This window comes from Cetorhinus maximus, chromosome 34, assembly GCF_964194155.1.
Source record: "Cetorhinus maximus chromosome 34, sCetMax3.hap1.1, whole genome shotgun sequence".
NCBI lineage: Eukaryota > Metazoa > Chordata > Chondrichthyes > Lamniformes > Cetorhinidae > Cetorhinus > Cetorhinus maximus.
Window position 1 is genome coordinate 2,421,358 of NC_135912.1, and position 23,125 is coordinate 2,444,482.

Genomic DNA, 23,125 nt, shown 5'->3' on the forward strand with positions numbered 1-23,125 from the left:
TTGGAAACTGTTCCCTTTGAAATTTGCTATTCTTGCATCTATCCTGATGAGCATAAAAAGGAAAAGCATCAACAGCATTTTTCCTTTTTTCAGCAATACTCAGGTTGTATAGGAGCAAGCGACTGTTACAAGTGAATTAGTAATTGGACCCTGTTTCTATGTTGACGCAGGAAGGAATTGTCAGAGCTTCGCCCTGGAGATGTGTGTGACATCATTGGCCTTGTCACATTTGTCGGTAGACAAGAGCGTATCCGAAACAAAGGTATGTACGGTAACTCTCCCACGCACATGTCACTCCATGTACCTCACTCCCAGGCTTCTGGATGAGCACTTGGCACGTCATAACATTCAAGACTATTGGCCAAGTGCTGGTAAATAGGATTAGGTAGGTAGGTGTTTCTCACGTGTCGGTGTAGAGTCGATGGGCCGAAGGGCCTCTTCTGCTCTGTGATTCTGTCATTCCCTGTACAACACTCCCACGCACATGTTGCTTCCTGTACCTCACTCCCAGGCACCTGTCACTGCTTGTACCTCACTCCCAGGCACCTGTCACTCCCTGTACCTCGCTCCCAGGCACCTGTCACTCCCTGTATCTCATTCCCAGGCACCTGTCACTCCCTGTACCTCACTCCCAGGCACTTGTCACTCACTGTACCTCACTCCCAGGCTCCAATCGCTCCCTGTATCTCATTCCCAGGCTGCTGTTGCTCCCTGTACCTCGCTCCCAGGCACCTGTCACTCCCTGTAACTTGCTCCCAGGCACCTGTCACTGCCTGTACCTTGCTCCCAGGCACCTGTCGCTCCCGGTACCTTACTTCCAGGCAACTGTCATTCCATGTACCTCACTCCCAGGCATCTGTCACTCCCTGTCAGTCACTTCCTCACTCCAGGGCATGTGTCACTCCCTGTACCTCACTCCCAGGCACCTGTCACTCCCTCTTCCTTGCTCCCAGGCAAATGTCACACCCTGTTCCTCACACTCAGGCACCTGTCACTTCCTGTACCTTGCTCCCAGGTAACTGTCATTCCCTGTACCTCACTCCCAGGCACCTGTCACTCACTGTTCCTCACACTCAGGCACCTGTCACTCCCTGCACCTCACTCCCAGGCAAATGTCACACCCTGTTCCTCACTCCCAGGCAAATGTCACACCCTGTTCCTCACTCCCAGGCAAATGTCACACCCTGTTCCTCACTCCCAGGCACCTGTCACTCACTGTTCCTCGCTCCCAGGCACCTGTCACTCACTGTTCCTCGTTCCCAGGCACCTGTCACTCACTGTTTCTCGCTCCCAGGCACCTGTCACTCACTGTTCCTCGTTCCCAGGCACCTGTCACTCACTGTTCCTCGCTCCCAGGCACCTGTCACTCACTGTTCCTCGCTCCCAGGCACCTGTCACTCACTGTTCCTCGTTCCCAGGCACCTGTCACTCACTGTTCCTCGCTCCCAGGCACCTGTCACTCACTGTTCCTCGCTCCCAGGCACCTGTCACTCACTGTTCCTCGCTCCCAGGCACCTGTCACTCACTGTTCCTCGCTCCCAGGCACCTGTCACTCACTGTTCCTCGCTCCCAGGCACCTGTCACTCACTGTTCCTCATTCCCAGGCACCTGTCACTCACTGTTCCTCGCTCCCAGGCACCTGTCACTCACTGTTCCTCGCTCCCAGGCACCTGTCACTCACTGTTCCTTGCTCCCAGGCACCTGTCACTCACTGTTCCTCGCTCCCAGGCACCTGTCACTCACTGTTCCTCGCTCCCAGGCACCTGTCACTCACTGTTCCTCGCTCCCAGGCACCTGTCACTCACTGTTCCTCGCTCCCAGGCAACTGTCACTCACTGTTCCTCGCTCCCAGGCACCTGTCACTCACTGTTCCTCGCTCCCAGGCACCTGTCACTCACTGTTCCTCGCTCCCAGGCACCTGTCACTCACTGTTCCTCGCTCCCAGGCACCTGTCACTCACTGTTCCTCGCTCCCAGGCACCTGTCACTCACTGTTCCTCACTCCCAGGCACCTGTCACTCCCTGTATCTCACTCCCAGGCACCTGTCACTCCCGGCACCTCACTCCCAAGCACCTGTCACTCCCAAGAACCGTTCATTCCCTGTACCTCACTCCCAGACAACCTTCGCTTCCTGCACCTCACTCCCTGGCTCCTGTCACTCCCCGTACCTGACTCGCGGCACCTGTCACTCCCTGTATGTCACTACCAAGCACTTATTACTCCCTGTACCTCACCCCAGGCCCCCATCACTCCTTGCACCTCACTGTTGCTCCCTGCACCCACTCCCAGGCACCTGTCCCTACCTGTACCTCGCTGCCAGGCACCCGTCAATCCCTGCACCCATCAATCCCTGCACTCACTCCCAGGCACCCATCGCTACCTGTACCTCATTCTCATGCACCCACCAGGCTCCTGTCACTCCCGGCACCTCACTCCATGCACCTTACTCCCAGGCACCCGTCAATCCCTGCACTCACTCCCAGGCACCCATTGCTACCTGTACCTCATTCTCATGCACCCACCAGGCACCTGTCACTCCCGGCACCTCACTCCATGCACCTTACTCCCAGGCACCTGTCACTCCCTGTACCTCACTCCCAGGCACCTGTCCTTCCTGCACCTCACTCCGAGGCACCTGTCACTTCCTGTACCTCACTCCGAGGCACCTGTCACTCCCTGCACCTCACTCCCAGGCACCTTTCCTTCCTGCACCTCACTCCCAGGCACCTGTCCTTCCTGCACCTCACTCCCAGGCACCTGTCCTTCCTGCACCTTACTCCCAGGCACCTGTCCTTCCTGCACCTTACTCCCAGGCACCTGTCGCTCCCTGAACCTCACTCCCAGGCACCGTTCATTCCCTGTACCTCACTCCCAGACAACCTTCACTTCCTGCACCTCACTCCCCGGCTCCTGTCACTCCCCGTACCTGACTCGCGGCACCTGTCACTCCCTGTATGTCACTACCAAGCACTCGTTACTCCCTGTACCTCACCCCAGGCCCCCATCACTCCTTGCACCTCACTGCCAGCCACCTATCACTCCCTGCACTCACTCCCAGGCACCCATCACTACCTGTACCTCATTCCCATGCACCCACAGTCCCTGTACCTCATTCCCAGGCATCTGTCACTCCCTGTGCTTTACTTCCAGACAACTGTGACTCCCTATACCTCACTCCCTATACTTCACTCCCATGTACCTGTCACTCCTTGGACCACACTGCCGGATGTTTAAAAGGGAATTTAGCACATATATGGGTAGGAAAGATTTGAAGGGCTCTGGAGAAAGAGCGTGGAGTGGGACTACTTGGATGGCTCTTTCCAAGTGCTGGTACAAGCCAGATGGGCCAAATAGCCTGATCCTGTGCTGTAAGATTCTGAGATACTGCTGGATTAAATGTTTTTTCTTGGTAACCTATTGCAGCAGCCTACACACTTTGGATTAACTGGTTTATTCCTGCTTTTCTTCTCTTCCATGTCAATCTGATCTTTGCAGATCGCTCTGATGAATTCCTGGTTTACCGCTGGATGCACCTGATCGATGGGACAGCATCAGAACCTTTTGTCTTGAAGCTTTTCTCCACCTCCCAGCCTGAGATTCAGGCTCAGATATCCCCATGCAGCATAGCGGACAATACTGGTAAGAAGCTTCACATCTCTGCATTGTATGTGCTCTTTGTGGAAAGTCGTGGTCGTCCAATAATGCTTTGCAACCAAAGTGTAGACATTCTATAATATAGAAAACATGGCAGCCTATTTGTGCACAGCAGGATTCCGCAAACAGCAATGTGATATTGCGCAGGTAATTTGCCTATGGTGATGTTAGCTATGGTCTATTGGCCCATGACACCAGGGAGAACTCCCCAGCTTGTATTCTATATAGCGACTGTGGGATCGTTCCTGACCATCTGAGGGGATGGTTGATTCCTCAGGTTAACATCTGATCCTAAAGACAACACCTCTGTCATGGCAGCTCTCCCTCAGCACTGCACTGGGACTGTCAGCCTGGATTATGTGCTCAGGTCTTGAGTGGGACTTAAACCCACACCAATTTCTGACTCAGGCTACCCATTGAACCATTGCTGACACCTGCTAACCAATGCAGACCAGGTTTCAGCCCTACTCTCACCCCATCAATTATTCTGTGTTAGCTACTAGATGATGAGTCCCTGATCCTCACCTGTATCCAGTAAAGGTGGGCGGGGGGTGGGGTCATTGCCCAAGTTCAGAGGTGCTAACTAGGAACTGAACTTTCCAGTGTTCTCTTAATATTTTTAAGCAGGTGTCTAAAAATGTTTATGTAACCCTGCAGAATGCACCAAATTGATAATAATGCACATGATAGTATTTTTCAATCCCGACTGTCTCAAATCAGTGTACCTCATCTGAAGTGTAATAACTTGTGTTGAGGGAGGTTTTGGCATAGTGGTATTGTCATTGGACTAATATTCCAGAAACAAAGGGTAATGCTGTGGGGACCTGGGTACAAACCCCATCACAGCAGATGGTGAAATTTGAATTCAATAAAAATTTGGAATTAAAAGTCTGATGATGACCACGAAGCCATTGCTGATTGTCGTAAAAACCCATCTGGTTCACTAATGTCCTTTAGGGAAGGAAATCTACTGCCCTTACCTGGTCTGGTCTACTGGTTGACTATTAAAATGCCCTCTGAACAAGGGCAGTTAGGGATGGGCAATAAATGCTGGCCTAGCCAGCGACGTCCACATCCCATGAACAGATAATTTAAAAAAAGCTAATGCAGCTGTCACCAGAAAACATCCCACAAGCAGCCATCCAGTGAATAGCTGGTTAATCGTATGTGGCTGGAGGGAAGAATGTTGGCCAGAGTGTTGGGAACGCTCCTCAGTCTTTAAATGGACTCATTAACACCCAGAAAGGCAGATTGGGGCCTTGGTTTATCATCCTGCGAATGTTGGACTTTCTAGCATTCAAAGTACAAGCAACATGACTCTGCCCTATCAACAGTTTATTCTGTTACAGGCATTATCAAGCAGCACAAATCCAAATTACTGGCAACAATGCCACAGGAGATCAGTTAGTATGTTATAAATGTCTGGCACTTGTCAGTCGCCCACTGGGCATCATTGCTCAAGATGTCACACTTTGTCACAGAAGCAGATTTATTTTAAAGAGAAAGAAAACGAGTTGAGGAATGGAAGCCTGAAATTTACAGTCGTTAGAAATGCCTCCTGATTACAGGTGGCTAAAGTTACTGAAATTTTCCCGTTGCAACAAGGAATATTTTAATGGCATCCTTAAAGGGCCAGGCCAGCTTGTCAGTTGTGCATCACTGCCCTGCTGCAGATCCCAAACTATTCAGGAGCACCATGGTGGGAACTCCTCAACCCTGTAGTAAATATGATGCTAAGGTAAATAGAGCGATTCAGCTAAAATAAAAATACATACTGTAAAGTGCTTTTTTTCTCATTTAAGTGACCTTGCTTGTGTGTACGAATGTCAGGGTGGAGTGCAAAATGATGGACCCCAGTGGACAGACAACATTCCCTTACCTGCTCACCACTGAGTACAGCCAGGTATATGTCAATGGTATGTACACTGGCGAGAGGACTGTTAGGTGGGAACTGTGGTATATAATTGAATCCGGATCAATTGAAACCTTTAAAAGGTGATCAGGATGGGCGAGAATCTAACTTTTTCTAGGGGAGGGGTTTGGTGCTGTTTCGCGTGATGGATCGATAGGTGCAGACCCCATAATAGAATTACTCTCAGACTGTGAAAGAAGGAGGTGTAATCCTCTGCAATGTCGTGTTCGACTGTTAGAGGAATGCAATCGATCCTAAACCTGCCTACAGAAACCTGGGGGGCATAGGATAGCCGGGGACTTGGTCTTTGTTTTTTAGGCCAATTGAGATAACATGCAGACAACTGCTGCTCCGACTCAAGATCAGTGAAGGGCACAAAGTGACAGATGAATCTGGGACTTTTGGTGAATTGGCCACTGTACCGGGTAGTTATAGTTATCCGTCTGGCAGCCAGAAAACTAAACAAGACGTATGACAGTAATAACCAGTTCCCTTGGTCTCTGAGCGTAGAAGTAATTCGCTGCATTGAGACTCGACTTTCGGGCTTAATATGTTTTTATCTTCCCCTGCCTCCTTTAGGGTATCATCAAGGAAAACTGTATGTGAAAAACCCAAAGGTAAAAGAGTTTATTCAGTGGATACAATCTGCCAAGGATCAGGAAAGGGACAGGCTGAGCCAGACTCAGATTGGTGGATGCTACACCTATCCTCCCCTCCCATCCAGCGAGCGGGATTATCGATTTGAAATACTCGGTGAGGAAACCGGAGCTAGTCACTTGCTTAACATGTGGTGTTGTGTATTTATTTCATTTTCTGCAGCCTTCCCTACCCTGCTGCTGTCCACCTTGCTTCTGAATCAGAAGGTTGTGGGCTCTACCACTGCAGTAGGAATTTGAGAACATAATCCAGCCTGATGCTCCCAGTGCTAATACTGGGAGAGTCCTGCACTGTTGGAGGTGCCACCTTTGGGACGAAACATTAAACCAAGGTTCCACCTGCCCTTTACGAGGGACGTAAAAGATCCCAGAGCCATTATTCAGAGAAGAGCGGGGGAGATCTCCCTGGTGTCCTGTCAATACTAATCCCTCAACTAATCACTATATAAACAGATTATCTTGTCGGTTATTTTATGGCAGGATGGGCTGAATTATGTCGTTCTCTGTTGTAAATTTTCTGTGTTCCTTCACTGTGTAAAGGGGTTACTGTTCTCCCTGGTCTGGTAATGTATACATGAGCTGGCAGTGTCTTCAGAAAAGGAGCGGGGAAATTTAGGAGAGAGAGAGTTTTTTTAAATAAAGCAAACATTTCTCTCTTTCTCAGGAAGATGCCCCTTGACAACGATGTCGGAACTGAAGCAGCTCCTGAATCAGCTGGAGTACCGGGAGCGTAGGCAGGTCACTGTCCAGGGACGGATCACATCTGTAAAATACCAGTCACTGGACAGAGTGGATGTAGAGGTAATAGCTGGCTAAATAGCTGTTATGGGTTAGTGGCGAAGGGAATGGACCAGGAATGGAAAATTGTACAGAACCCATTGACTCGAGTGCTATAGGGAAAGGGAGGAATTGAATGTATGTGTGTGCCCCCAGACATGCCATATGTACGGTGGAATCACTAGGGCAGGATTACCCTACACAAAGACATCTTGTGTCATCTGTGGCTCAGTGATGAGGTCTGTGGGTTGAAGTCCCACTCCAGAAAATTGAGCACAAAATCCAGGTTGACACTCCAAATGCAATACTGAGGGTGTGCTGTACCGTTGGAGGTAACAGATGAAACCGAGGCCCCCACCTGGCCCCCTCAGGTGAGCATAAAAGATCCCCCAGCACTATTTCAAGGAAGAGCAGGGGAGGTCTCTGCAGTATCCTGGCCGAAATTTATCCCTCAACCGACATCACTAGAAAACAGATTTTCTAGTCAAGTGTGCTGTGTGCAAATTGGCAACCATGCTTCTTCCATTACAATAGTGACTTAACTTCAAAAATACTTCATTGGCTGTAAAGAGTTTGAAACATCCCAAGCTCATTAAAGGTGTTACAGAAATATGATTTTCTGTTTTAAATGAGTACACCAGAACTATAAGATACCCTCTCTATCTTATAAAGCAATGATATACTAGGTCAGGGGATTGTGCTGGGGCATAGACTTTTATGAAGTTGCTTCCTGACGTGAGAACAAGATGTTTCTGTCACACAGTCGGATTTCTAGCCTGGCAGGTAGCCAAGTGTTTTTTTCAGGAAATTCCTGTCTTACAGTCCGCTGAAGCCTGTCACACAGGAGAGCCGGCCATTGGAGGAATCGCGGAGTTTGAAGAATTGTTTGATGCTGACCAATCATTCCTGGGCACAAGAGGAAACAAAAGCCCTGTGATCCCTGTCATGAGGTGAGGCTTATTTTCCATGTGTGGAGAAGATAGAATTTTTCTTTTTGTTGTTCAATATTTGTATTTGTGAAGATGGGTTATAGTGAAGGCCGGGTACAGCCGTGAAGGCCGGGTACGGCCGTGAAGGCCGGGTACGGCCGTGAAGGCCGGGTACGGCCGTGAAGGCCGGGTACGGCCGTGAAGGCCGGGTACGGCCGTGAAGGCCGGGTACGGCCGTGAAGGCCGGGTACGGCCGTGAAGGCCGGGTACGGCCGTGAAGGCCGGGGTACGGTTGTGAAGGCCGGGTGTAATAGTTCCAATAAATAGAATACTCCTCTGCTGAGGGTCCACATCGAGCACTCCAAATCAGTTATATCACTGGTTGACAGAAGCAGCCTCTGAATTTCTCTGTGTTGGAGATCTCCTGTCATGTGGTGACCAGCTTTGGTGGGGGGATCTGGGTTCAAAGCTCCCTCTGGTGCGAGCTGCCCATTTTCTTATCCATGTGCATGAACAGTGAGTGTCAACCAGCTATTTGACTGCAAAAGACATCGTGGCGTAACCTGATATGCACCCAATCGCACTTCTATGTGGGACGGGGTGCAGGGTGGGGTTGGTGACTGGGATAATGATCTGGAGTAGGAAGCATGACTGACTGCTCCCAACCCCCACTCCCAGAGACCCATTACACTGCTGCCAGGGCTAAAACCAGATAATTCATCACAGGCAGGAGATCGGATCCAAGGGGTTTCCTCATCTTGTTGGCCGAGTTACTGTCTCAAAAGCTCAAGCATCAATCAAAGGACAGCATCAGCCGCAATAATCTAGCAAAGTGTGACCAACAATGGAAAAGTAGTCAAAAGGTACTGATCAGGTGACATCAAGCTTAGCTTTTAAGTCCCTCTCGGTTGTGGAAGAAGGGAAGTCACTGTGGGAGCTAAAGAATTGCACAATTTGGAGTCAGTAGGAGACAGTACAGTGAGACTTGACCTCAGCACTAGAACTGGCTTTGAGACAAGGGGATGGAAAGATAGGAAGCAAGGCTCTAAGCTTCTCTGTGCTGGAGATGTGACTGAATTAATAAACCGGATCTTTATATTTCAGCAATGGAGCTCCTCGAGGAAAACAAGCAGGCTTGTTGTTGAAAAGAAAAAGAAAAGGCACAACCCGGAGGAAAAAACAGGCATCAGCAAGGTAACGAGCTTTCACTCACCAGAATGTCCTACCACTCGACACTGTGCTTCCAACAAATAAACTCCCAACTCTCTCCTGAGAGTGCTGACTCCTTACTCAGCTGCCTCTGTTCTATTCACCGAAGGATCCAGACAGTTGAGCATTAGTTGGCAGTTTGACCACGATGGTTGGGTGAGGGCTGTGTACCCGGTGCTGTCTCCCTCTGCCTCAAAGCATGAGTACTTTCCATTAGGAGTCACTGTGCTTTATTCCAGAAAGCCAGTTGGTGAAGGATAGAACTAGAGCCAATCTTTACACAATTTTATTAGCATTTATTTACAGAGTTACACATTATAAGCATACACCTCCTACCTCAACAACTACGGTTTCAAACTGTGCCTATTTATAGGAGCACAAGTGAATCCCCAATTAAGGTCCAACACCATACAATTAAACACAATTACTATCCAACTAAAGAGGAGGCTGTAGTGATAGTGGATGCATTGGTAATCATATTTCAAAATTCTATCCATTCTGAAACGGCGCCTGCAGATTGGAAGGTAGCAAATGTAGCCCCAGTATTTAAGAAAGGAGGGAGAGAGAAAACAGGGAACTACAGACCTGTTAGCCTGACATCAGTAGTGGGGAAAATGCTAGAAACTAGTATATAGGATGTGATAACTGGGCACTTAGAAAATAGTGGTAGGATTGGCTAAGTCAGCATGGATTTATGAAAGGAAAATCATGAGGATAAGGGAGAACCAGTGAATGTGGCGTATTTGGATTTTCAGAAGGCTTTTGATTAGGTCCCACATAAGAGGTTAATAAGCAAAATTAGAGCACATGGGATTGGGGGTAATATACTGGCGTGGATTGAGGATTGGTTAACGGGTAGAGAACAGAAAGTAGGGGCAAACGGATCATTCTCAGTTTGCTAGACTGTAACAAGTGGGGTAACTCAAGCATCAGTACTTGGGCCCCAGCTACTCACAATCTACATCAATGATTTGGATGTGGGGACCAAATGTAATGTTTCCAAGTTTCTGATGACACACAATTTGGTGGGAATGTGAGTTGTGAGTAGGATTCAAAGAGGCTCGAAGGGGATTTAAACAGGCTAAATGAGTGGGTAAGAATATGGCAGATGGAATATAATGTGGAAAAATGTAAAGTTATCCACTTTGGTTGGAAAAACAGAAATGCAGAGTATTTCTTAAATGGTGAGAGATTGGGAAGTGTTGATGTCCAAAGGAGCCAGGGTGTTCTCGTTCATAAGTCACTGAAAGCTGACATGCAGGTGCAATAAGCAATTAGGAAGGCAAATAGTATGTTAGCCTTTATTGTAAGGGGATTTGAGCACAGGAGTAAGGAAGCCTTGCAGCAGTTGTATAGAGCCTTGGTGAGATCACACCTGGAGTAGTGTGTGTAGTTTTGGTTTCCTACCTAAGGAAGGATATACTGGCCATTGAGGGAGTTCAGTGGAGGTTCACCAGACTGGTCCCTGGGATGGCAGAGATTGTCTTACGAGGAAAGATTGAAGAGACTGTGTCTGTATTCTGTAGAGTTTAGAAGAATGAGAGGTGACCTCATTGAAGTGTACAAAATACTTACAGGGCTCGAGAGGGTAGATGCAGGAAGGATGTTTCCCCTTGTTGGGGGATCTAGAACCAGGGGACACAGCCTCAGAATAAGAGGTAGGCCATTTAAGCCCGAGATGAGGATTTTTTTCAGTCAGAGGGTGGTGAATCTTTGGAATCCTCTACCTGAGAGAGCTGTGGAGGCTCAGTCATTGAGTATGTTTATAGCAGAGATCAATAGATTTCTAGATATCAATGACATCAAGAGATGTGGGGATAGTGCGGGAAGATGGCATTGAGGTGGAAGATCAGCCATGGTCTAGTTGAATGGCGGAGCAAGCTCAAAGGCCGAATGGCCTTCTGCTCCTATGTTTCTAACATGCTAGGCGGCAGTCGGATGCAGGAGCTCCATTTTGACTTTCCTTCCTCTGTAGCCCAGCAGCCTGCCTTGTAAACCCAACCCGGCACAGATTGGTGAATCCAAGCTGGAACTTTCTTGTCTCTTTGCCATTTACCATTGGGGCAACTAGTCTGATTGTTAGATAAAGAACGGGTCATAGTTGCTGTCCTGTTCCCTGGGGAGTGGTTAGAATGTGAAACTTGAAACCACATGAAATGGCTGAGGTGAACAGCTGTGAGGAAGACCACAACTAGGGCCATAAAATTGTGAGATAGCCATTTGATTCCCAATCAAATAGGGAATTCAGGAGAATCTTCTTTACCCGCGAGAGTGGTGAGAATGTGGAACTTGCTGCCACAGAGAGTGGTTGAACTGAATAGCGTAGATACACTTAAGGGGAAGCTGGATAAACACATGAGAGAGAGAAAGGAATAGAAGGATATGCTGATAGGGTGAGATAAGGGTGAAATAAAGAGAAGTGAGAGGAGGCTTGTGTGGAGCACAAACACCAGCCTGGACCAGATGGGCTGAATGTCCTGTTCTATGCTGTAAATACTGTGTAATTCTATGTAATCCTACATTTGATGAACCTTCCATGAACCCACCTTGCTTTCACAATCCTGCAATGAGCGTCAACTTTATGCTGGAATGTTCCCTTCCTTAGCTCCACAAGCTCCAACTTGTACAGAGCTTGTGACACATGTACTAACATGTACAAAATCCCACACACTCAGCAACATTATCCTTCTAACCTTTGTTGTCTCCCTCCCTCCCAGTACACTGACAATACAATCCAGACTCCATTCTCCATGTTCCAATTCTCTGCTCTCCAACCTCTGAACCTCTCCATGTTTTCTCCCCTCCACGGCAGATGAGGTGACAGTGCCTATAGACGCCAAGTCCCTGCACTCTTAAATCTGTTTACTTAACGACATCTCTCTTCTCAAAATCAGATTTATATGGCTGTTTAACATAAGAAATAGGAGCATGAGTAGACCATTTGGCCCCTCGAACTAGCTGTGTCATTCAATAAGATCATGGTTGATCTGATTGTGGTCTTAACTCCACTTTTTTGCTTGTTCCCCCCCCTCCCTTAATCCTTGACTCCCTTGTAGATCAAAAATCTGTCTAACGCAGCCTTGAATATATTCAATGACCCAGCCTCCCAGCTCTCTGAGGTAGCAAATTCCAAAGGTTAGCAGCTCTCTGAGAGTAAAACTTCCTCCTCATCTCTATCTTAAATGGAAGACCTCTTATTTTGAACCCCCTAGTTCTAGATTCCCCCACAAGGGGAAACATCCTCTCTGCATCAACCCTGTCAAGCACCCTCAGGTTCTTTTATGTTTCAATAAGATCACCTCTTCTAAGCTCCAATGGGTATAGGCCCAACCTGCTCAACTTTTCCTTAGAAGACAAAAACCCCCTCATCCTAGGAATCAGCCTAGTGAAGCTTCTCCAAACTGTCTCCAATGCAAGTATATCCCTTCTTAAATAAGGTGATCAAAACTGTATGCAGTAGTCTAGGTATCATCTCACCAATGCCCTGTATAGTTGTAGCAAGATTTCCTACATACTTAAAAAAGCATACAGGATACTAGGCTTTGTAATTGAGGGACAGAGTTACAAAGCCAAGGAAGCTGCGCTGGAGTATTGTGTCCTAATTCTGGGCATCACATTTGAGTAAGGATGTCGTGCCCTTAGAGAGATGGAGAAGAGATTTACTAGAATGGTACGAGGGATGAGGGACTTTAGTTATGTGGAGAGAGACTGGAGAAGCTGAGATTGTTCTCCTTAAGGCTTGAGGGGAGATTTAATATAATTCTTCAAAATTCTGAGGGATTTTAATAGAGTAAAAAAGAGGGAAGTGATCGGTAAACATAGCACATGTATAAAATCGTTAGCAAAAGGACCAGAGAGGGAGATGAAATTTTTCTTTTATACAGTGAATTGTTGTGATCTGGAACTTGTAGGCCTGAATTTTTCAGGCCGCATGTGTGCAAAAGAGCGCTTCAATCTCCCTGAGGCAGCTCCGTGCCTCAGGGAGATTGAATCACTGCTAAAAATATTAAATACATGGATTAAAAATGTATTTCAACATGTCCCCTCATGTGACTGTGTCACAAGAGATGAGACATGTTTTTATGTGTAGGAAAATTTTTTTTAGTAATTTAATAAAAGCTTTAGGATGAGGTTTCCTAATAAAACGCGAAGGCTGCTTGGCCTCTTCGCCTGCCCACCAACCTTAAGGATGGACGGGCAGCGTTAACAATGACTTTAATGGCCTTAATGGGCTGTTTAAATATCAGTAGGTGCGCAGCCGACTCTGGCGCACGCCTGCTGAATGAAACATCACGAGACAGCGTGATGACGTCAGGACGCACACCCAATGTCATTTTACATGTCGGGCCCGCCTCCACACGCTGACTGAAAGATCCTGCCCCCGTAATCTCAAGGGGTGGTGGAAGCAGATTCAATAATAACTTTCTAAAGGGGCATTGGATACATACTAGAAAATACTTGCTGTGGGGGAAAGTCCAGAAAAGTGTAGAACTAACTGGAAAGCTCTTTAAAAGAGCTGACAAAAACTGAATGGGCTGAAAGGCCTCTGTCTGTGCTATATCATTCTATAAAAAACTAACTCTGTGACTATGACTTCCGTCATCTCACCTAACCTTTCCCCTATGAAGCATTTAGAGTATTTAGCATGTGAAAAGCACCATATAACTGGTTCCTTTCTGATCTCGACTCAGTAAAGATACAGAATCAAGTGGCGAGAAGCGGACCACGATCCACCATCCACAAACACGTGAGAAGAAGGTGAACCATGCTGGAAGACCCGGGCAAGGTTTGAACACACAGCTGCTTCCTTGCAACACCCAGTGTTTTATTCTGTTATTAGCCTACAGCCATAACTCAATGCATAGCACTCTCATCTCCAACTCAGAAAGAAGGTGGGCTGAAGTCCCACTCCAGAAACTTGGGTACAACGTTCCCTGTGCCAGTACCAAGAGAGTGCTGCACTGTTGGAAGTGCCTTCAGTCAGCCTGTTGTGGTGGCAGTAATGACGCAGTAAGCGACTTCAGTGATACCTGGGCTGGGGAGGGTTAAAATCACTTTTCCCTCTGCTCTTGATCTCTATGCAGTCACCTGTGCTGGCAAGAACCCCAAAGGTGGTAACTGCCGAGGTCAGAATCAGACTGGGCTATGACCCCTCCCCCTCCCACCACTGTCCCAGGCAGCTAAAGCTCTGGCTCCCTTCCCTGTCAAGGTTCAAACATATCACATGGCAATGTGGTTGCGATACCAGAGGACAGCCAGTACCTGGTGATCCCACAAGCCAGCGCTGTTAGGAGAAAGTTAGAGGGCTGACATCTTGTGGCTGATGAGATTGCTTAACTGGAACCATCTCAGCCCTGCTGCATTCATCTCAGCTCAGTTTGGGACTGAGTTAATCCACCCCTCTGCCACCCCAAAAAGGGATTAGGCAGATTATTGAGAGGCCCATGTTAGTGATATTATCTGTTGCCACAAATTCCCGTCCCCGAAATATTTCCATCTAGACAGTTTGTGAATGTCCCGGCTGTTTGATGTAATCATGGAAAAAGGTGGAGAAAACCGGGATTAGTTTGGGATTACAAAGGATCATGAACCTTACAGCACAGAAGGAAGCTATTTGGCCCATCGTGTCTGTGTTGGCTGTTTGGTAGAGCTAGATTAGTCACATTGCCCCTGCTCTTTCCACATAGCCCTATGAATGTTTTCCCTTCAAGTATTTATCTTACTCTCGTTTGAAAGTTATTATTGAATCTGTTTCCACTGCCCTTCCAGGCTGCTCTATTCCAGATCACAATAAAAAAAGGTTCCTCTCCCCATTCTTTCTACCAAAATGAATCACATTAAATTTCATATGCCCAGTGTCTCCCCTTTTCACTACTCTGTGTCCTCCTAAAGTCTGTAATTATGTTCTCTGTTTCTGAGTTTTGTGAAAATATGCCCTGCATATTCAAGTCTAGGTTATTAATATGCATCAAAAATATTAATTTTCAATGTATATAGGTAGAGGTCTATATGGAGATCAAGTCTGGCATTGATACAGGGCTATGGGGAAAGTGAGGTGGGATTAGTCTGAGATTGATACAGGGCTATGGGGAAAGTGAGGTAGTGGGATTAGTCTGAGATTGATACAGGGCTATGAGGAGAGAGCAGGACAATGGGATTAGTTTGGGATTGTTATAGGGCTATGGGGAGAGAGTGAGGCAGTAGAATTAGTTTGGAACTGATACAGGGCTATGGTGAGAGAGCGAGTCAGTGGGATTACTTTGGAATTGATACAAGGCTAAGGGGAGAGAGTGGGACAGTGGGATTAGTTTGGGATTGTTACAGGGCTGTGGGGAAAGAGTGAGGCAGTTGGATTAGTTTGGGATTGATACAGGGCTGTGGGGAGAGAGTGAGGCAGTAGTATTAGTTTTGGATTGATACAGGGCTATGAGAAGTGAGTAGGGCAGTGGGATTAGTTTGGGATTGTTATGGGGCTATGGGGAGAGAGTGAGGCAGTGAGATTAGTTTGGGATTGATACCGAGCTATGGGGAGAGAGTGGGGCAGTGGGATTAGTTTGGGATTGATACAGGGCTATGGGGAGAGAGTGGGGCAGTGGGATTAGTTTGGGATTTTTGCAGGGCTGTGGGGAGAGAGTGAGGCAGTGGGATTAGTTTGGGATTGTTACAGGGCTATGGGAAGTGAGTGGGACAGTGGGATTAGTTTGGGATTTTTGCAGGGCTATGGGAAGTGAGTGGGGCCGTTTAGGATTGGTCTTGCAAAGAGATGGCAGATAGGATGGGCTGAAGCTGAGCTCCAGAGTTCTGAATTTCTATGGCTCTTATCTTGTAGGTTTAAACTGTATCCAAAGATTAAGATAGGCTAAAACCTAATGCAATATTGAGGGTTGAGATGTTAAATATCGGCGGTGTCCATCTGTTCAATTCGAATGATTCCACAGTATTAGTTGAGGAAGAGCTGGGAACATTCCTGGTCTCCTGCTCAGCGTTCCTTCCTCAACCATTAAAAGTATATTCATAGCTGTTTTCTCATTGCTGCACGTGGCATTGTGCTGTGTACAAATGGCTGCTGCATTTGCTTACACAACAGTGACTGCACTGCTAAAATAAACTCTTGTATATGAAGCAGTCTCAACATGAAAAGTGGAGTAGTATGAATGCAGTCTTTCTTCCTTCTTTCAAAGACCTCAACTTCATCAAGGCTTGCCAGGAGTTCTACACAGACTCAGATGATGTGGAGGAGACGCCAAGTGCAGCGAACCCCTGCTCAGCCCACCCCGTCTTCCCCTTGGCCAACTGCTCATCACAGCACGAGCATCTCCCACACCGCGGGGACATCTCACAGATGGTGGCTCGCAGCTTCCACTTCAGAGACAAGGCCTTCCTCCTCCAAACCTTTGGTCTCCAGCCCTCACGCTTTTCTGGAATCCCAGCCGATCAGACAGTGGACCTGGAACACTGCGAACCAGCATGTTGCCATGGATACTACACCGTGACCATTTTAGGTAAAGGGAGCTTAGGTAACAAGGTCTGTCAGGGTTTTACTGCTATTATCAGCACATATTGGCAGTTTGTGTAGGAGCTCCTAATCCTAATCAGACCAACCCGTACAAACCAATTTTTGGATTGATAGAAAGCTATGACAAGAGCATGGGGTTGTGAGATTAGTTTGGAATACCAGTCTATGGTAAGTGAGTGGGGCAGTGGGATTAGTATTGAATTGCTCTTGCAAAGATTTGGCAGACATGATGGGCGAAATAGCCACCCTTGAGCCCTGAACCTCTACACTTCTGGTGCTGTAGATTCCAGTTTTGATTCTTTGGAAGGTGCTGAGTGTTGCTAGTGTACAATTCTGCTGGTAGTAGCAGCCCTCCTGATGGCTCTTAAGTGCTGTTCACACATGACCTCTGTGCATTAACTCTTTGAGCTCTACCAGGGGTCACCTGGACAGCAATCAGATAAAAGCCATTTTTGAAAAATCATTCTCAAAATGTAGGTGTCTCTGGCAAGGCTGGCATTTATTGTCTCTCCCTGGTTGCCCTGAGATGATGGTTGTGGGCCTTCTGTTTGAACTGAGCCTATCTATCTCTGTCCTATCCAAACCTTGCACCCTCAGTGTTTGGGGGGGATGGTTTAGACAGTGATCAGGAGCAGGAGCCTGTCTTCCCCAGTCTGAGGGTGCGAATATCCAACCAGCAGCTGAGATTAATTCAGCAAAGACTGGAGCCTACCTTCAAGCGGCTGGAGAAAAGTGGGAAGTTGAACCAGAATCTTAATTACTTTATCCTCTCTCACTTCCAGGACTAAATGAAGAACTGTCTTTAGACACCATCTTTCTCCCTATCGTTCCCAGGTTGGATCACCGAGCTATGTATCCTGCCAAGCACAGCAACACCCTGATCTCCATTTTGGCTCATGGAGGGCCAGCATCCAAACAGCGCTGCCACGTTGACATGGACAGTGCAGAGAGCTCTCCACCTTCTCCTGGTAAATGTTCCTTCTAGCCCTCTCTCCTCTCCTCTATCCTCTTCTGAAAGTGCAGACTCTCGCTGGGCACAGGTTCTAACTGCTTACTGATACCTCATCTCAGTCCCCACTCTTCATTTGTTAGCCTGGTATAGCAGAGAAACAGGCCATTCAGCCCCACCGATCTATGCTGGTGTTTATGCTGCATGTGAACTCACTTCATCTCGCCCTATCAGCATATCCTTCTATTCCTTTCTCCCTTGTGTTTATCCAGCTTCCCCTTAAATGCATCTATATAATTCACCTTAACCATTCTCTGAGGCAGTAAGTTCCACATTCTCACCACTCTCTGGGTAAAGAAGTTTCTCCTGAATTCCCTATTGGATTTATTAGTGACTTTTATATTTATGGCCCCTGGTTCTGGTCTTTCCCACAAGTTGAAATAACTTCTACACATTTACTATAATGATCCCCTTCATAATTTTAAACACTTGAGGTCACCTGTAAGCTTTCTCATCTAGAACGAAGAGCCCGAGCCTGTTCAGTTGAGAGATTGTGGGCCAGATTTTCAGAGTTGGGAAGAGTCTGTGGATCATTAAAAATGGAGGGGGGTGGGTGGGGGCAACCTGGATGTAGTCCTACCCCCATTTCTGACAGATCCATTTTTTTTACTGGGAGGGGAAAAAGGGGCAGGATTCACACAGTTGGAAAACCAAACTTAACAGGGCCATTTGAACTCAGTGCTGACCCCATTTTGGCAGTAGCAAGATCTTTAATTCGCAGCGTGGGAGTAGAAGTGAACGCAATTGAAGGCGGATAAGGTTTGTATAGCTGTCATAATCTGAAGGTTTTAAATGCCCCGCATTTTTAAATTTAAAAAAAAACAGGCTGTAACTGACAGTGACAATTAAAAGAAATCTGCTGGATTCTTTTCACTGTTAGGCGTGGGTTAGAAACAAAGCATCTGGTCTTGCAGTTTCAGTAGAGTTCTTTGTTGACATTTCCCCAAGAGCTACCGTTATGTTATACTGCCCGGAGCGAAAATTGTGCATCTTACAATCTGTTTTACTGAGAGGGGTCCAGCTTGAGCTACCCACCTTGGTAGCCAAATTCCGGCCCTGAGCAAGAAGGGGACTGACCTGGATCAATGTTATTTTCCAGCCAGAAGAGGGTGCTCTTGCCCCATGTCTATTGTAGTATTGAGGGGAATGAGATAAGAGACTGCAATTCATCTGCTAACCAAACCTTTCCACAACAACTCAGCGAGCTTAACTTGCAAATTGCTAAGGCCGGTAAAGTTGCAGGTCTGATTTTGGCCTGTACAAAGTGAACAGAAGCAGTGGCAGGAGCGTGGAATTGGTCTCACTAAACTTGATCTGATGCAAACCCTGCAGCCTGTATCCTAATTCGCACCATCACCCCACTGTTGCTTGCTGACCTACATTGACTCCTGTTCGAGCAACCCTAAAAATTTAAAACTCTCCTCCTTGTGTTCAAATCCCTCCCTATCTCTGTAACCCTATCCAGTTCTAAAACTCTTCGAGATCTCCATGCCTTCAGCTACCTGGGCCATGAGCCCTGGGACTCCCTCTATAAACCCCTCTACCTCTCTCTCCTCCTTTATGACAAACTTTAAAACCTACTTTAAATCAAGCTTTTGATCACCTGTCCTAATGCTTCCCCTATGCAGCTTGATGTCAAATTTTGCTTAATAACCAGTTCTCTGAACTGCCTCGGGATGTTTTACTATGTTAAAGGCACTATATAAGTGCAAGTTGCTGTTGCTAGCAGCACACAGTTGGCCTCAGCAGACTTGGGCTAAAGCAGAAAAGCAGCTACCAATCTTTTATTCGTCATGGAACATAGACATCATTGACAAAGCCAACATTTATTGCCCATCCCTAATTGCCCTTGAGGAGGTGGTGATGAACCACTTTCTTAAACCGCTGCAGTCCATGTGCCGTAAGTGCACCCGCAGTGCTGTTAGGGAGTTTCAGGATTTTGACCCAGCGACAGTGAAGAACTGGTCATAAAAGTTCCAAGTCAGGATGTTGAGTGGCTTGGAAGGGAACTTGCAGGTGGTGGTGTTCCCATGCACCTGCTGCCCCTTGCCCCTTCAGCTGATCGGGTTTGGAAGGTGTTGTTGAAGGAGCCTTGGTGAGTTGTTGCATTGCATCTTGTAAATGGTACACACTGCTGCCACGGTGTGTCGGTGGAGGGAGTGAATGTTTTGGGTGGTGGATGGGCTGCTTTGTCCTGAATAGTGTCTCCTTCCTGATCATCAGCAAATAGGCACTACTGGAAAGTGCACAGGTGGATGAACTCCATGGTTGAATAGCACACTGAAACTCACTGACTGGATTCACTCATGGCCATGGGGGGGGGGGGTAACCAGGCCTGTACCAAGAGAGAAAATTGAGCATAGAAGTCAGAGCAAAGAAGGAACTTGTATTTCTGCAGTGCCTATCACAACCACAGGATGTCCTAAAGCACTTTACAGCCAATGAAGTACTTTTTGAAGTATGGTCATTGTAATTTTCACACAGCAAGATCCCACAAACTGCAGTGTGGTAACGCCCACATTATGTGCTTGGATTATGAGCTCAAATCTCTAGAGTGAAACTTGTCGCTCCTGACTCAAAAGGTGAGAGAGAGCTACCCACTGAGCCACAGCTGATTCACTGTTGAAAATCAAACAATGCAGAGAAGGGAAAACAGACTCAACAATTTTTATTTAAAGTATAAATTATTGATTTGCTTATTGGCAGGTGACATTCTCAGATCTGCGGCTGGACTGGAGGAAATGCTGTTTATCTTTGTCCTCGACATCTGCAACCAAGGAGGCACCAGTGTTGAAGTTGCTCTCAATCGTGCCTACGTACAGCACAGAGCTCTCTGAACCATCCAGGCCTTTTTATTTTTTGTTTTCTCATCTTGATTCCAGCAATATTTGCCTGGATCACATGCAGTTTTGGGTCTCAGTGGAATTTTAATTTCATGTTTATGCTGTTTTATTTTCAGGATTTCTAAAAAGAAATTATGTTTCTGTTCCTATGGAACTGTATCAATATCTATGATCTCTTTCCATTAGAGAGTACCTTCCTAAACTGTGAATAGGGACCCTTAGTCTCTTAATTCCCCTTCACCCATTCCTTGAAAACCGGGATATGGGAGTTTGTTAGGGCACCTGCCCTGGGAGCATTTGATACAAGTATAGAGGGAGTTTATTCTGTATCTAACTTGTGCTGTACCTGGCTCTCACGTGCCCTCGTGTTCATTCACTTCAGTGAGGGCAAAATTTGCTTAAAAGTTTACCATCATCTCTCTGCCAGTGGCTTGATGGGTGAAGAGACTGGATTAACATGTTAACTGAAGGCCCAGGTTTTATATCTGGCAGCTTCTGAGTTGGCTGATCTGAAGTGACCTAGGACAGGCCTAGTATCATGGTGGCAGGGGAAGGGTGGGAGAGTGAGAGACTCAGGAGAAAAGTATGTATTTTTTTAAGTAACTTGTTTATATGTATTATTTGTATCACAACTGGCTAAAACAACTTGGGGAAGAAAAAAATTAACTAATTTTAACGGGGTAGGAGTAAAATGTTTGTTTTGACGCGTGTCTTGCTCTAACTAGGGAATTGAGTCACTTGTTTTTTATGTAAATTGTACATTATTTTTTCTACAACTTTTGTTTCATGCTGACTGGTTAGATTTTAAAATCATAGGAACAGAAATCAGACGGTCAGATTAGTTACAGTAAATAGAGAAGTGTGGGCAGCAGATGGATTCTTTGGTGAGCAGCGGGGTGATATCAGGCAGGAGGTTTGCCAGTTGTTATCTGTCAGACTTTGGAGTCTTGCTGTGCACTGAGGTTTTACAGCTTAAGGGGGTTGTGGGGGTGGTGACGGGGTGTAGCTAATCCAAGGGGAGTGTTTTCAACTCAGAAATTGTTTTCCTTATCTTTCTGACTGTTCTTCACAAACCCTCCAATTATAAACTGTTTTCAAAGTTGTCGTTGCTGAATTTCAGCCCTAGGTGCCCATCTGTCTCCCAAATACTTGAGTTTATCTTTCCCCAAGTCCTCGTGCATAACTGTTACGTTTGCACAAATATCGAGAGTGTAAAAGCCCAATTTCCTGAAGCTGCTATCAGTTAGTTTTCCTCCCCACTCTGTTTTTCATTTGAGCATTTTGCCCTACAGGTCCCGTTTCTTGGGGGAGCATTGCTTTATTGCCCTGCTCTTGAGGGCACTGAGTGGTGCCTGGGTCTGATACCATCAGGATTGACAGCCCAGCCACCATTCTTCAAGGATGAACCTAGATGGTGGTGGGCTATTCAGCACAGAGGACAGCACAACTGAGCTTGGTCCTGTCCCCATGCAATATTAGGTAACACTAACCTCAACCCACCACCTCAAACAATTTGTATCCTTCCCTGTAACTACTGCCCGAGTTAAGATCATCAACCCAGAAATACAGGGGAATGACTATGGGGCATTGCCACTGTGTTGCAAGCTGTAGCCTACTGGGTAGCTCTCTTGCCTCTGATTCAGACAGTTATGGGTTCAAATCCCACTCCAAAGGCTTGTACACAAAACTCTAGGCCAACACTCCCAGAACAGTATTAAGAGAGTGCTGCACTGTCAGGGGTGCTGTCTTTCAAACACAATGTTATGCTGAAGCTAGTCTGCCCTCTCTGATGGATGTAAAAGATCCTGCGGCCACTATTTCAAAGAAGCATTGGGGTGTTCTCCCTGGTGTCATGACCAATATTTATTCCTTAGCCAATATCACATAAAAAATGATTATCTGGTCCTTATTTCATTGGTGTTTGTAGGAGCTTGCTGTGCACAAATTACAACTGTGACTACATTTCAAAAGTACATTGTTGATTGAGAAGCACTTTGTGACATTCTGAGGTCATGAAGAGCGCTGTATCATTGCGTGTCCTTTTCCCGAAGAATGAGCCTGAGCTCCACCCTGATAGTTTGCTGCCTTCTGGCATCGTAGTCACAGAATTTCAGTACTTTTACCTTATCAGCAGGAAACCTTTGCGAGTGGCTGGAGTCCACTGTTCCTGGTGAGAGGTTTAATGAATTGGTACAGATTTCTTCTACATGACTTGTTTTTATTTACTGTATATTGTGAAAGGTTATTTAAACAAGCAACTATTTTGATAAAGGTTTGTACATTTTGACCCAAGTCCTGTAATCTTACTCCTTCATGTTTTGTTTCAGACTGAGGGGGAGCAGATTCAAGTGAAGCAGTGAAAAAAAAATGAATTAGAATTGATCTACAGAAAGGGAGAACAGAGAGGATTGGGAATTTGTGTCGGGTGAGCACAGTGGCCCAAACCAGTGAGAAAGGAATCCTCCTCTGGCACCTCCTCTGATTGTTAACAAGTGACTTGTGTTGGCAAAGCTTTGAGGAGAAATTGAGGAGGGATGAGAGTGGGGGGAGGGAGAGAGAATGAGTAGAAAGATCAAGGTGGATAAGAGTGAGGGAAAAGGGACTGGGAGCCAGGGAGAAG

General features: G+C 46.7%; 1 protein-coding gene across 1 annotated transcript in view; it reads left to right on the plus strand.

The window, feature by feature from the left end:
- Window positions 1–22,792, plus strand: part of LOC144671753 (RPA-related protein RADX-like) — a 38,808-nt gene extending 16,016 nt beyond the window's left edge. Inside the window, exons 5-16 of the mRNA XM_078533769.1 lie at window positions 171–262; window positions 3,496–3,639; window positions 5,457–5,570; window positions 6,146–6,319; window positions 6,887–7,023; window positions 7,822–7,949; window positions 9,033–9,122; window positions 12,764–12,769; window positions 13,829–13,923; window positions 16,319–16,639; window positions 17,436–17,621; window positions 20,369–22,792. Of these exons, the coding sequence (XP_078389895.1) occupies window positions 171–262; window positions 3,496–3,639; window positions 5,457–5,570; window positions 6,146–6,319; window positions 6,887–7,023; window positions 7,822–7,949; window positions 9,033–9,122; window positions 12,764–12,769; window positions 13,829–13,923; window positions 16,319–16,639; window positions 17,436–17,621; window positions 20,369–20,499 (1,618 nt within the window). The 3' untranslated portion in view covers window positions 20,500–22,792. The remainder of the gene's footprint in view (window positions 1–170; window positions 263–3,495; window positions 3,640–5,456; window positions 5,571–6,145; window positions 6,320–6,886; window positions 7,024–7,821; window positions 7,950–9,032; window positions 9,123–12,763; window positions 12,770–13,828; window positions 13,924–16,318; window positions 16,640–17,435; window positions 17,622–20,368) is intronic.
- Window positions 22,793–23,125: the final 333 nt, after the last annotated feature.